The 15,206-nt window shown below is 36.6% G+C and overlaps 1 protein-coding gene and 1 non-coding gene across 4 annotated transcripts in view; one reads left to right on the top strand and one right to left on the bottom strand.

The window, feature by feature from the left end:
• The window catches only part of NDC1 (NDC1 transmembrane nucleoporin), a 44,699-nt gene that overhangs the window by 3,751 nt on the left and 25,742 nt on the right, over positions 1-15,206 (top strand). For 2 of the 3 annotated variants that reach the window (XM_032494323.1, XM_032494322.1), the window contains exons 3-10: positions 336-437; positions 2,428-2,621; positions 3,941-4,079; positions 7,321-7,429; positions 9,132-9,183; positions 10,992-11,127; positions 12,068-12,160; positions 14,471-14,552. In XM_032494323.1, the coding sequence (XP_032350214.1) occupies positions 420-437; positions 2,428-2,621; positions 3,941-4,079; positions 7,321-7,429; positions 9,132-9,183; positions 10,992-11,127; positions 12,068-12,160; positions 14,471-14,552 (823 nt within the window). In that variant the 5' untranslated portion in view covers positions 336-419. The remainder of the gene's footprint in view (positions 1-335; positions 438-2,427; positions 2,622-3,940; positions 4,080-7,320; positions 7,430-9,131; positions 9,184-10,991; positions 11,128-12,067; positions 12,161-14,470; positions 14,553-15,206) is intronic. The other variant, XM_032494321.1, reaches the window with a different exon arrangement.
• Positions 13,201-13,287, bottom strand: LOC116668358. The gene has a single exon (XR_004325528.1). It is a non-coding gene; the product is annotated as a small nucleolar RNA SNORA17 (small nucleolar RNA).

Here is a 15,206-nt window from a genome sequence, read left to right as displayed (position 1 = left end):
AAACTTTGTTGGTATATTACTAAATGTGGTACTTCTCTGTTTCACATGATGAAGTATGTTTGCATATGGTGTTATTTTGTCTGATGTTAACATCTGGGTCATCTGAAAGAAATTCTAGTATAATTTTAAAGGACCTGGAGCTTAGAATAACTCACACTAGTTCTTGAGTTGATGCCCTATAGGACCTGTCAGCAGTCTAGAAGTAAATTCTTAAAGAAAAGATAACTTTTAAAATTAAAATAATAGTTGTAGTTCAAGCCCCTTTTCTATTGTGGCGTACTAAATACGACTATATGACTGAATGAACTTACTAATTCATCTCTCTTGTGTTTTAGATTCCCTCAGTGATCTATATAGTTCCTATATAATCTTTTACCTTCTGCTGCTGTCAGTGGTAATAGTAATAATAAGTATTTTCAATGTGGAGTTCTATACAGGTGAGTTTTCAAATATTAACCATCTTCAAAATATCTGAATTTATTTTACTAAGGGCAGACTCAATGCATTTTGTATATGAGTATGTATATACTTTCTCTGTTTTTAAAAAATAATTGGAATTCTTAGGACAAATATTGTATGATTCCACTTATATTATGAGGTATCTAGAGTAGTCAAATTCATAGAGACACTAAGTAGAATGGTGTTTGCCGGGGGTGGAGGGAAGAGGGAACAGAGAATTGTTTAACGGGTCCAGGGGAAAATGGTAAAGTCTGGAGAAAGATGGTAGTGATGATTGCACAGCAGTGTGAGTGTACCTATGCCACAGAGCTATATACTTAAAATGGTTAAAATGGTAAACATTTTTAATGTGTATTTTATCATACACAAAAAATTGAGACATTTTAACAGTTCACGGCTGGTGTTAACTTTGTGATTCAGCAGATATAGTATAAAAATAACTACTTTATAGGATAGGAGACCAGGACCAGGTGGTTTCTAAGGTCCTTTTCAAATAGTACAGCCTGTAATCCTGTGATTTTCCAACAAAATTAAAATGATATGTTTTGCCTTGGGAGAATCACTTGTTAGATTTTAGAGCTTTTTATTTTTTTTTTCAGTTTCTCTCCTTACTCTTCCTGCCTTTTTGGATTCCTTGAGTCTGTCCTTAAGGTATAATAAGAAGCACTTTCTGTACTTCTTATTTTTACTATAACATCATTCCTCTTTTAAAGCTCTTTAGTAGTTCCTTATTAGGTATGGTATAAAATTTCAAATCATTCTCTGTTTTTTTTTAATACATCTTTTTTCTTTGCTTTCTTACTCCTGGGTGATGGGTCTCTTTTTCTGTTCAAGCTGTATACAGATCTCTTTGGTTTACAGCATGTCTTTTTTTCACACTGTCCAGTGTACCTGGGTCATCTGGATATAGATGCCGGACTAGGACTCTCCAGCTAGTCATTATTAACACCTGACTAGTCACTTTGGCTCATTCCTTCAACAAGCATTCTTTATAGATTACTATAATAATACACTGGATAGTATGGGAGTATATAGGAGCACCATTTACCCCAGCATGGGGAGCTTCCTGGAGATGATGCTTGAACCATGCCTTGAAGGATGAGTTGTATTAAATAGACGAAAAAGGAAAATGGTGTTCTAGGGAGAAGGTACAGCATATAAAAAGGCTTAACTGACATGAGAAGGTTTGTTTGGTATGTTCAGAGTATAAGTCAGTTGTGCCATCAGTAGGCCTCGTGGGGATTTCTGGTGGGGAGAGAAAGGTGATAGCAGCCTCTTCCCCAAATTGTAAAGCTCCTGACCTCTTTCCCTTCATGCTTAATTTTCCACCTCCCCGCAGTCTCTTTACTTGGAGTGTATTAAAAGAATACATACATAGATAGGCCAGGGAACCCTGTGCCACCTGTTTCCAAAGGTCAACATGCCACACTTGCCACCCCAGCTCACTTCCAGAAAACTTTTTTGGGGTATCAGAGAGGTATTAGAAATTCCCACGCAAGCATTTATTTTACTCTTCAGTGTTGTCATTACTTACCTAGTTTGTGGTTTATTTTTCACAGATGAATTATATGTTGACAATTTAAAATGTTGAAATAAAGATAACTTACTGGAGGGCAAGCAATATCTTAAAATTATTATTATTTATTCTTCTATGGCACTGGGAGAAGTGCCAGGATAGGCACTATTTGAGCTATCAGGAAATTTTAATTAAAAAAAATTGAAAAATGTTAATCATACTATCCTTAGGTTTCATCTCTCTAGATTCTTTGGTTTTTCTTTTTCTGTGTGCATCTGTATTCAGTCTTTTCAAATTATCTTAACTAAGAATTTTTAACAGAATTTTTTTTGTGGCGTGTTTTATATTGACTGTGGGTTTCTTCCTGCGGCAAAGGGTATCTGTGCAAGGATGAGAGGGAATAGTTTAGGTCCTCTAACTTCAGAAGCTACAGGTAGGTTATGAAGCCACAGTCGTGTGTTTTGTTTGCAGTCGTGCCTTCCATTCCCTGCTCCAGACTGGCACTGATCGGGAAGATCATTCATCCTCAGCAGCTCATGCACTCCTTTATTCACGCTGCAATGGGAATGATGATGGCTTGGTGTGCTGCAGTGATAACCAAGGGTCAATACAGTTTTCTTGTGGTTCCCTGCGCTGGTACTGAGAGGTAATAGTGAATATATTTTTCTAAGGGTCTTTGTTTAGTTATTAAGCCAAAAGTGACCTGTATACATTAATAATTTATTGACATTCTTTACTTTCCAGACTTCTATAAAAAGTGCTTATTTATTTATGTCATATGTTTTTGATGTTTTATGTTTGTTGAATTCAGCAGTTTTTAAAAACCGTTTATTCTGTGCAGGTGCTATGCTGGATGCTGTTGGATTGTTTTTTCTATAGTTTAAAAAAATATTTTTTTCTTTTTTTTTAAAGACCTTTTTGGGGGGTGGTAATTAGGTTTGTTTGTTTGTTTGTTTATAAACAAAAGTACTGGGGATTGAACCCAGGACCTCGTGCATGCTAAGCACACACTCTACCACTGAGCATTCTTTATACCCTCCCCCCACTGTTGCATTTACTAGAATAATTCACACATAGACTATAAGCTCCTTGAGAGCTGAGAACAGAAGAGGGAATTAAGACATGGACACAAACGGATGTAATAGGAGAAATAGAATGTAATAGGAAGAAAGTAAGATGTACAGATAAAACCTGTGGGAGTTCAGAGAGCAGGCAGGGATCCATACATGGCTTCTCAGAGGAGGTGGCATTTAGGTTGGGATTTGAAGGAAGGGTAGTATGAGAGAATAGAGAAAAAATTTTAAATAATTAAAACTACCTTCAGTAGAGTACCTTATAATTTTGAAATATACGGTTCTTGAGCAGATGGCATTGATACAAATTTCAGGTTGATATTCTGACTTTAAAAATTAAAAAAAGATTACTGGAGTAATCTTAATTTCCTTATTATCCAGTGACTTTAAGACATTGTTCATAAGTACTACTGAATATTTGATTTCCTTTTGTCCCTCAGTTACTATTATATAAGGCAGGTTTTTTTCCTAATGTGTTAAATTTTTAGTGAAAGCATCCCCATGGGGGATCGCCTAGTTACAAGGGATGACACAAAGAGAAGCCCAAAGTTATGGCAGCTCTGTCAAGTCTATAGCCTTTATTTAGAGTTCTTCTCAGACCAGATGCAGTTTACCAACTTGTAAACACCATTGCTTACTGTCACAGGGGACATCCTTACCCTTTTCCAGAGGGACAGAACTAGAGAATTAAACTAAAGATCAAATTCTCATGCATCAGGGAAAAGGATTTTGTTAATCTTTTGCCGGTACTTAACCTAAAACAAACCATTTTGTTAGAATTTGAAGCATTTTTTAAGTAATTAAGTCAAAGCTTTGCCTTCAGTAGGTATTGTGCCTAAAATAGTGGTATATGTCCCTGACTTGAATTAATAACCTGAGTTTTTCCCTTCAGCTTAGGTAGCCCTGCTGCACAAACCTGCTTAAATGAGTATCACCTTTTTTTCCTGCTGGCTGGAGCATTTATGGGCTATAGCTATAGCCTCCTGTATTTTATTAACAACATGAACTATCTTCCATTTCCCATCATACAGGTAAGCCATCATTTGAGCATTACCTATGTCAGAATTTGGCAGAGTTAAAATTGCTTTGATATGTGGGTGTATAACTGGCCTCGTCTGATTAATTCAAGATTTGATCAGCAAAACTTAGGACTGAGACCCTCAGAATGCCATTTGGAGAGGACAGCTTTGTCTTCATGAGACTGCAGTGTATGTTTGAGAGCTGTGGTTGCCCTTCCTGCTGCCACTCTCAGAATACCACTTTGCTCCACTCTTTCCCTCCCTGCTAGGTAGTGGCAGTTGCTGTGACCTAGCAGGGCTGGGGGAGGATGATGATGACATTCATGCAGAGTACCTCTGTGCAGCTGCCAGCTTCTTTTTGAACCTAAGACCCTCATGAACTTGAGGATGTACAAGTAAGTATAGAATATGTCAGTTACTGTCTCAAATCCTTTTCAGAACAAGGCATTCTTTGAAATTATTAAATGAGATAAGATTTATAGAGCCTGGCACATAGTAAATATTTGAATAAGTAAATGTGTATAAATAGAACAGTTTTGACTGGTTTGAGTGGGATAGTTTAAACTATCTTTCACTTAGGTTTTTTTAAAATCTACTAATTTGGTAGGAACTCCAGACTCTCTGGAACTCAGAACCACCTCCTCTGGCAGGAGAGAGAAAGACGGGTTGAGATTTCTCCAGTGGCATCAAGGCTCTCCCTAGCCTGTTGCCACTATTCTTAACTGTGCTATTATTGGTTTCATCCCCACCCTATGCCACACTGAGGACTGAGATTTGGAGCAAAACTGTTAGAACGAGCCCCTTCTCACTAGCACCCAGTCCAGTAGGGAAAGAGGGATGTGTAAATAAGTGATGTCTCGTGAGACTGTAAGTATGAGAGTGACAGGTTAAAGTTCCCCTGGTTTAACTAAAGTTTTCACATGCCTTTTGCATCCTTGAGAACAATCTGATGAAAATTCACCCACTCTAAGGAGATAGTGCTCACGGAAAAGAATCTGGCCCTTACCTCCCTGTAGGCTGTGAGTGTATGAAAAGAGAGTCCTGTTTAGAAGTTCTTCATATCATATGAAGATGAATTAAAAGCAGAGTGTTAGCTTTGCCACCTCAAAATCTCACAAGGAGAAAAATCCCATACAGAAATATCCATGGGGAAACATCTTTGATCCACACAAAATTAAGAACATAGAGAATATAGAAGAAAAGAAAATACTGGAGAAAAATGAGATACTCCCAGTACCTTGTTCCTCCATGAACCTCAGTGGAAAGTAACCACCCATTTAACATCACAGATGTGTAAGAGAGTGAACATGAAGAGTCCAAGAATTGACAGTGCTGATAAATTATTGTTTCTGCTGTGTAATGTTGCATTTGTAAAATTTGACTACTAAATTTTTTGTAATTTCTTTTGATAAAATCTTAGATTCATTCTTGTGTATTCTTCTAGACCCTTTACTGTACATTTACTGTACATTTGTATATGTAGTAGCTGTAACCTTATGTATTTTGTGGGGTGGGATTTTTGTAAATAGTTTTATATTGTACATATTATTCAGTAACTACTTTTTTCATTTAACAATATGAAAAATTAGATCTTCTTAAGAATCCAGTAATTTGAACAAATTTGCCATTAGTACATTAGGTTTTTTCTTTAAACTTGCCTGTGCTACAAAAACCAGTTCTATTTCCCTTATCAAATTCTTAATGACAGACTGACAGGGAAAAGCAGAACGCTGGCATGGAGTAGGGGACAAAGAAATGGATGAATGCCAAGATAGACTTGGCAAATTTTGGCCAACAAGACTATTTGAAAGTATTAAATGAAATGAGATTTATAGAGCCTGGCACATAGTAAATATTTGAATAAGTAAAGGATAACTTATAGCCAGATCACAGAAGAACCCAGCAGGGAATTGAAAAACACTTCAACTTGGGAGCAAAAAGAGGGTGTATTAGCAATTCTCTGCATAGCTGCTGAAATGCCTGCCTGCTTCGCTAGCCTCTTGGACCCTTGTGAGTAATGGTTGAGGTGAGAGCTGCAGTAGGAATAGTATAGGAACCACTCCCTTTTTATTGGGGGGTTGAGGTGAGGTGGTGGAGCACCCAGTGACTGCAGGAACAGTGCAGCTTCACATGTGGACTTTGAAGATACCTGAATAAACCAGACTACTTCAAGCTGTATGGTTAGTGATTAAGTATTCACACGGGCTGCTTTTTGTAAGATACCGCAGGAATATGCAGACATGGTATGAAGATGTAACCTCTGCTTGAGTACTTGGCTGTTCTTTGGCTTCTGAAATCCTGAAAGAAGGATCAGCCCTAATATAAACACAAAAGACGACCAGAATTTGAGAAGTTCATATTTGGTTCCTTAGGTTTTTTTAGATTCTTTCCAATAATTTAAAAATATATTTTCCACTAATATATTTTTGGGGCAGGCGACCCTTGTTTCACAAGAAGTGTAGTTTTTTCAGGAAAACATTTCATATTTTTTCTCATTTGATTCTCTTCTGTTAGATTGTTAGCATTGGAAGGTACGCATTAAGGAACTACTTAGCTGGGTCAGTCTTCTTATTTCACAGATAATTAGATAGGAGACAAGAATTACTGTTGTACGGAAGGAGGAAGCACTAGAACTCAGGTCTCCTGATTCTTAGGCTAATGTCTTCTTCACTGCCAACAGCATGTGAAAAATTTTTGTATAGAGGCAGTATATGTCATCTTGAAGATTGTAGGCTCTGAAGCTAGCCTGCCTGCATTAAAATCACAGATTTTTGTTTCCTAGCTGGTAACACTGATTAAGTTACTTAACCTTTCTGTGCCTTGGTTTTCTCATCTGTAAGATGGGATAATAATAGAACCTCCTTCATGGGGTTGTTGTGAGGTTTAAACAGATTAATGCATATTAAGTGTTTAGAACAGTACCTGGTATGTGGGGAGCATCCAAAGAATGTGAGCTGCTATTGTAATTATTGTTTTTTTGTACTTACTCCATATCCATAGTCCCTACTATAAGTATAGATTGATATTGTTAATTTTCTTATTTCTGATCTATCAATGAGATGTTGTATAATGTAAATAGTAAATACTTTAACATCAGAAATAGTTAATTTTTTACCTCTGGAATAAACTTTATCTTTTTATGATGGCACTGTTGTGTTTTACATGTGGACCAGTAGAGCTACATGCTTGCCTTGGAGTAAAGCAGAGGCTCTGTCGGAACGTGCCGTTTGATTCTGGTGTTTTCTCTCCACAGCAGTACAAGTTTTTGCGCTTCAGGAGGTCTCTGCTTCTGCTGGTTAAGCACAGTTGTGTGGAGTCTCTGTTCCTGCTTAGAAATTTCTGCATTGTCTATTATTTTCTTGGTAAGAATTTCTGTTTTTGGTACAGGGTATGTATTAGCTCACAGCTCTGAAAATATCAGTTACAAAGTCATTCTGGATTGTATTTGAATGTTTCCTACAGTTGTAGGTGTGTGATTAGCCCAGCTGAATCATTGTTTAGATTAAATGTTTAGATTTAGATTCAAATGTTCAAGCATATTTAGTTAAGGGAGCGTATTGTTAAATAAAGTGTAGTATATTCATACAGTGGAATAATATTCGACCTTAAAAAAGACAGAAATCCTGTCACATGCTACAACATGGATGAACCTTAAGGACATTATACTAAGTGAAATAAGCCAGTCACAAAAAGGTAAATGCTAATACTACATGATTCTACTTATATGAGTAATCACAAGTAGTCAGACTCTTAGAAACAGAAAGTAGAATAGTGGTTGCCCGGGTCTTGGGGGAGGGGAGAAAAGGGAGTTCAGTGCATATAGAGTTTCAGCTTTGCAAGATGGAGAAGTTCTGAAGATCTCTTGTACAACAGGGTGCCATAGAGTGTATGTACACTTGAAAATGGTTAAGATGGTAAATTTTGTAATGTCTTTTTCACAATGTTAAAAAAATGTGTCCTTTAAAAAAAAAAGAATACATTGTTTGTCATTTGGTAATTTCTCTCTAAATAACATATTTCTTTTTATAACTTTTTGTGACTTGTTACTAATACAGTAGAAATTTGTTGCTGAGGAAACTTTGTAGAATTTGTTAACATGAATTTTAAGCACAAAAATATAGCTTATTTAATATAATGAACAGTACATGTTGAATGGAAAACACTAATCTAAATAGCAACACATATTAATATAAACAGAATCCAACATCCTAAAATACTGTTTTCAGACTAACATTTTCTGATTCTACCTTTCTCTATGGAATAACTTTAGAAAATTGTTCTATTTGTGTATAGATCATTTTGTTGTCCACTTTTTTACTTTTAGTTTATGTAATCCATTTTTCTGCATAGCTTTTATAATTGTCATTCCAACGTTAACACTTTGTTGCTTTTATTAACCTACTATAGTTAGCCTGGCTGTTTTCCCTGTTGTACTTTTGGGTTGACATAGCAGCTGTGTCAGTATATCCATGCTTAGCTATTTCTTCTGTAATTCCAGCTATGTTTCATTCAGATTTCATTTCCAGTGTTACTGCTTTTCATTTCTTTGTTGCACTTTGGTCCTTTTGGCCAGTTTCCTCTTTTGGTTGTTCATTTTTGTAAAACGTCATGTGAATTTATCATGGGAGACAAGGAGCAACACAACTACCTGCTTTGCGCTCTGTGCCAGAACTAAATAACAGATGTGAGTGACCAGTCACCAACAGACTTTGAAAGAAAGGATGTCCGTCTCTTATCTACACACTGATTGTATACTGAAAAGCTAGAAGTACTATATTCAGTTGCATACAGCTGAAATTTGAATTGTGTCGTTCGGGGATTGGTGTTTTAACTAAACCATGGTAACTGAAATATGTACGTTTTAGATCTGTGCAAAGCAAAGACTGCCTGTATTTAGAAATTAATTCTCTTTTTTTTCCTGCTCACACCTAATCAAACAGTCTAGCATTTTGACTGAGGTCTTGGTGTCAACTTGGCCATCTCATCAACCTCATATTCCAAAGCACGATTAAGATTTGTTTTGTTAACGTTTTGTAATCATAGCATAGTATTTTTTTCTTTCAGGCCATATTCCCAAAGCTTGGATTAGCACTGCTATGGACCTTCAGTTAGATGAGTAAGTGATACATGAAAGGTCTAATTTTAACTCTTTAAATTGTCTCCATTCTTTTAGATGTTTGCTACTTTCCAGATGTTTTATTTAGATTTAGCATTTAAATTTTTTAAGAAGTATTCATTTTTGAATACACATAATTCACATAATTTAAAATTCCAGTGGTATATAAAAGGGTATACAATAAATCTGTTGGCCCCGGTCTCTAGTCAGCCAATTCCTTTCCCCAGAAATAAGAATGATAATTCATTTTTTGTTAGATACAGCTTTAATATAAGTGGACTTCTTGAGTTGCATGGCTATACCTGTCTTCAGTTTTTCTCCTCAATAATCATTTTATGCTATGTTGTGGTATATAAGCACAGTACTGTGGTGTCACTCTAATTTTCCCTGTGAAGAAACCAGATTTGAGTAGAGTCACGTGACCCGTTGACAGCCATAGTAGCAATGGGGTGGACGTGACCTGCTGACAGTCATAAATAGCAATGGAGTGGCAGAAGTGGGATGTGTTGTTCTAGTTAGTCCCCATGCACTTTGTTCATAGGTAAAGCTTTAATCTTTATTTGGTATATAAGTATAAACTTCTCTATTAGTATTTGTTCTTCTAATTATTGCTTATTCCACTGTAATTTGTGTAATTTGTGTCATATTTGAACTTAACTACTACCACTTCTGGGGAGTGGGAATATTGACACTACTGGTGTTTGAGATATTATGGTTGCTACAGTGTAGATTTCAGTTCCTGACTTTTAAAATTTTCTAGGTAAAATTTAGTTTTGTTTTCTGCTTAATGTCTTAGATATGAAACCAAATTCGTGGGTCACTTACTATGTTATATTAGTCCAGGTTTTAAACCGGGTCAAATAGAAAAATAATAATGATATTTAATAGAAAGTTAACATAATGTTTAATTTTTTTCCTCCTTTCATTTAAAAAATGTTTTGTTTGTATGGAAGTGCCTGGTATTCTGGCCTTAATATATGCCAGGGCCCTCAGTAATATTTATTTAAAAACTGAAAAAAAGCTTTATTTATTGCACACTCACCTCCCCCCACCCAGCCCCAGGGAATGTCAAGTACTATGCTGGGCACTCCTAACAAACTGTTTTAAATGTCATAAAAACCCTGAGAGATAGAATGAAGAGAATATGCCACCATTATATTGATGAGGAAACTAAGGGTAGATTGGATCAAGTTGTTAACAAATTCACAACATTTACAAATAATAGAGTCAGAGGTTCTAATCCTGTTTTCACAATTGCAAAGTGTATGATTATAGGATTATGATGACTTTGCAAATTGATCTATTCAAGGTTTTGGTAAGATCACATGAGTTCACTTTATTTAGCATTCTAACAGTTTTTTAAATTATTTTAAAAGTTTGTTATGTGTAGATAGTACTTTGTACTCTTATCTACTATGAAACGGTTTATAAGGTATACAGATAGAGTTGAAATCCTGTCCAGGAGAGGTGCTAGTCATGTCAAATGGTTTTTAAGCAACAAACTACAAAACAACAATAATAAAATTTTACCCAGCCTCTGGGGGAGGCTTTTTCCTCTGTAGAAAATGACGTGAAGATTTGGAATGCAACAAACTGAGAGCTAGTTTAGGTCTACGCTTCCTTTAAGACTCCCTTGTGCACTTTATAAGACGGTATTAGTGAAAGAACTCTATAGGGTACAAAAGGAGAGGAATCTATCACCATTATTATCTAGAAATAGGATTTGTTTCTGTGTGGGGTCCCAGGTCTGTTAAATGCTTAGATTGTATTTTTCCCACAGGATTAAATAGTAATTTCTGCTTTCATAGGCAGTTTCATAGGCCTCTTGACACTGTGAGCGGCCTCCTGAATCTCTCATTACTCTACCATGTCTGGCTATGTGGTGTCTTTCTCCTGATGACTTGGTACATCTCATGGATACTCTTCAAAATTTATGCCACAGAGGTTAGTATTGAGTTTTGGATCAATACTTTTCTGTTTTGGAGTACACAGACTTATTTTTAGTAGAGCACTGATTAGCATGCTGTTGTGCCCAAAGCCATTTTGAGAAGTTGGGTTTTGGTCTTTCTTCTCAGACCTCTTAAGAGATGTATCATTTATAACCATCATTTATTTGTACTTTTTTCTGAGGAACAGTGTTAGTATTCTTAATGGTTGGAAGCTAAACTAAATGAATTGTTAGTGGTACTGACTGTGCTTTGTCTATAGTGTAATTCTCTTCTGAAGGTTTCCGTTTCTCCACTGAGCATATCAATTTGAATTTTAAATTAATTTTACAGTGCTATTGATAGAGACTATTAAAATATTTAAATATAAGGCAATAAAATACTTGTTCTTTGAAGGAAAGTTAAAAAATTCATATTGAAGAAATGATTTTTATAATAAATTTTTTTAATTTTTAAAATTCTAATTTTTTTTTTAATGGAGGTACTGGGGATTGAACATAGGACCTTGCACATGCCAAGCATGAACTTTACCACTGAGCTATACCTGTACGTCTCCAAGAAATGATTTGAAATGAATGGGAATTGCATTGTTTTTATCACCCAGATGTTTGTAACTTAGAAAATGAAGTGTTTCTGTTTTATTTTACCATCTCTGTATGTTTATATCCTTCAGCGGCTTCAGACAATCTTTGTTTCTTAAATTTGTTTCTATTGTTGGAAGCCAGAGATCTAGTAAAATCGGAAAAGTAATATCTTAAAAAGTAGTGTATTTGGATGTTTATAATTTTAATGCAGCATATTTTTGCAGGGAACGCTAATGATGTTAATTTGGTTGTATTGTCTTCCTTGTAATAAATTTCAAGTGCTAATTTACTGAATGTAATTAAGTCATGAAAATAATAATTTTCATAGTCTTTATTTTTTATTTTATTTGATAGGCTCATTTGTTCCCTGTTCAGCCACCATTTTCAGAAGAGTCAGATGAATGCCTCCCGAAAGTTTTAAACAGTAGTCCTCCCCTCATCATAAAGGTATCAAAACTATGCATTTTGTGTCTCTACACAGTCATCTCTAAACTATTTTGTGGAATAGACTTAATGTTTAGCATATTTAAGTATTTAGATACATTTTTGAGGGCCTAAAATATTCTAATAATGTAAAAAGTATTGTTAAAAACACCTACATGCTACAGTGAATGCTGTTTACTCTTTCAGTTTTCATTCATTCCAAATGACTAAAATGCAAGTATGTATTGCAATATATTTGTATAAGCTGGGCTTTATTCAGAACAGGTATAAAAATATTTCAAGCATGAAATATAATGATCATATGCATTAGCTTTTCACAAACTCCTCATGGTAGCAAAACCAAGCACTACTGATTGTTGGTTTTTTTTTTTTTTCCTGAGACAAGGAATCTCATCAGTGAATCCCCCCAAACCATGTTTTTCTGCAGCAGGTTTGTCAACCTCAGCCCTGCCAGCATGGGGACCCCTCCCTCCTGCCCACTGCCACATGCCCTGGGAGGGGCACCCTGGTTGAGATCCAGTCACCTACAACTTTTGTTTGACCCTCAACAGCAAACTGAGCCCTCCACCTGACAGGGGCCACAGCCCCCTCTGCCCCCTAGGGCCCTGGTCTGGATGATCATATATAGGGTTATGGTTGGCCCATCGAGGGGCTCCACACAGGGGCCTGACCTCTGCCTCACCCACAGGGCAAATGCCAGGAGTGACCCTTTGGTACTCCTTCCAGAATGACCAAACTGTCTCCTGCTCCTTGTCAAGGGTCCTCACAGCATAAGTGCTCATGGACCAGGTGGCTCCAGACCCCGCACAGGGAGTAACAGGTCTGGACAGGACACAGGCCGCTGATACTGGCTCAGCGGCTCTCAGGCAGGGAAGCAGGTCACACCTGCCCAACGCTTTCTTCTACAAAGTCTCCCCCAGACAGACTACTGAATGAAGGAGACCCTCTCTGAGTCAGTCCCACTGTGCCCGAAGCTTGCCACGTGCTCATACATCTCATTTAATCCTCACAACGAGCCTTACTCTATGAAAGAAGAAAATCGTACTGCCCAGCTACAAACCATTCTTAGTGCCCACTGTTCTGAGCACTGAGTGTAGAAATAGCCGCTTCCTCTGTGCTCTGACGTCACGGTGATTCTTTTTTTAATCATTGGATTAAGACACATTTTCACTCATGTAGTATTTTTGGCTGTCATGATCAAAGGAAGTGCTTGATAGTGTGCACATACTCAGTGAACTCTCTTAAAATATGAACAATGACAATGATCCTAAAACAAATTTTAATCAAAAGAGTCTAAAGAAGTTGCAGTAAGTATAAATCAACCTAAGTAGGAATAAATTGTTTTGATTTAAATTGCATTTTGAATTTTTAAAGTAGAACTACGATATATGTGATCTGTTAAGAAGTCATAGTACTTAAAAAAGAATTAAAGGAAAATAGAACCCAGAGTTTGGATTACATTCTAGAAAAGTTATAAACTAAAAAGAAAATGACCCACTGATGTTCTGAATAGCTTTAAATATCAATCATGACTGATTTATTAGATAAACAAAAATATCAGTTACTCATTTGGTTATTCAAGAAATCTTTATTTACTGGGCAGGTGTCAGTCACTGCTAGTTGCTTAGGGTATAATGATGAATAAGATGTAGCACAGCCTAGTCGAAAGGGCAGATATACAAAATGAGGAACATTTACTGTGGTAAATGCAGTGGGAACCACTTATTCTGCTTGGGACCAAAACAAACCTTCATGGAAAGGTTGGTGTCTTGAATAATGAGCGAAGCAGTTTGCCAGAGAACAAAATGAGGATTTTCAGTTAAAAAAAAATACAGCATATGCTGTCTATCTACTGTGTGCTAGGTGTTACCTCTAGATGTGGTAATGAGCAAGACATTGTTCCCGCCTCACAGTTTAGTGGGTGGAACCAGATAAGATGAGAAAGCAGGCAATTACAATAAATTATGTTAAATGCCACGATTGAGAGCTGTGTGAGTGTATGTTTTTGTGCGGGAGGGCAGGGAAGTTCCAGGAGGATGTGATGTTTCAAGTTTCCCATCACTAAGTGAGAAGGAACACAGAGAGTTCTGTAGTTCCTAGTAGCTGGAGCCTACGAGGTGAGTGGAGTAGCCTGCAGAGGATAAAGGCAAGAAAGTTCTGAAAGTCTAGAAAGGCAGATTATGGTGGAAAGTATTCCCTTCTTGAAAAATTGCAACTAATTTCCCCTTAGATATATAATGTTGAGCCTAATTCATAAATAAGGTTTTATATAGAGGTTAAAAATTTAAATAATGTGTATTTTTTTCCTTTTAGTATTTGGCCTTGCAGGACCTGATGTTGCTTTCTCAGTATTCTCCTTCACGAAGACAGGAAGTTTTTAGCCTTAGCCAACCAGGTATTGCTAAAAGTAATCGGATGTATATGCAGAAAGTGTTCCACTTAAAGTTTTTAGTGAGAGAGGTGTATTTATTAAAATATTACATATTGATTTAAATCTTATGCAAAGTATTTGCATTGCTGTGGTTAAAAATTACATTTCCAGGAAAAGTATTTTTAAACTTTTATAGTATTTCCTTCAGCGCCCTCATTCCCTTCACCTGGAGAAATTATGAGGTAAGTTGACAGTTTTAGAGTGGAAAAATACATTTTAAGAATCCTAGAAGTTTTAATGCTACGAGGGGGCCTTAAAATTCAAGTGGTCTAATCCGTAGATGGAGGGCCTAAGTCTCAGAGAGATTAAGTGGCTTAATAAAATAATGTCAGAGTTGGAATAAAAAATTCTGTCATTTGACTCCAACGGCAGAGCTCCCTCCTCCTGCCATGCTACTTTGCCTGCCTTTAAAAAAACAAAAAGTGAAAAGGAACTAGATTTAATGGTGACCAAGGATACTGCTGGCAGCTCAAGCACTTGTCAGGCTCAAGACTGCAGATGTGCCAGTGGTGCTCTGCCTTGTTCCCGGAGGGAAAGCCTTCCTGCCCAGCCGTCGGTGGGGACAGAGAACCTGTGTAGCTTTACATCTCTCTAATCAGCTCTTCATTATTTTGTCCT

Source organism: Camelus ferus, chromosome 13 (assembly GCF_009834535.1).
Source record: "Camelus ferus isolate YT-003-E chromosome 13, BCGSAC_Cfer_1.0, whole genome shotgun sequence".
Lineage (NCBI taxonomy): Eukaryota > Metazoa > Chordata > Mammalia > Artiodactyla > Camelidae > Camelus > Camelus ferus.
This window is presented reverse-complemented; position numbering and strand designations above follow the sequence as displayed.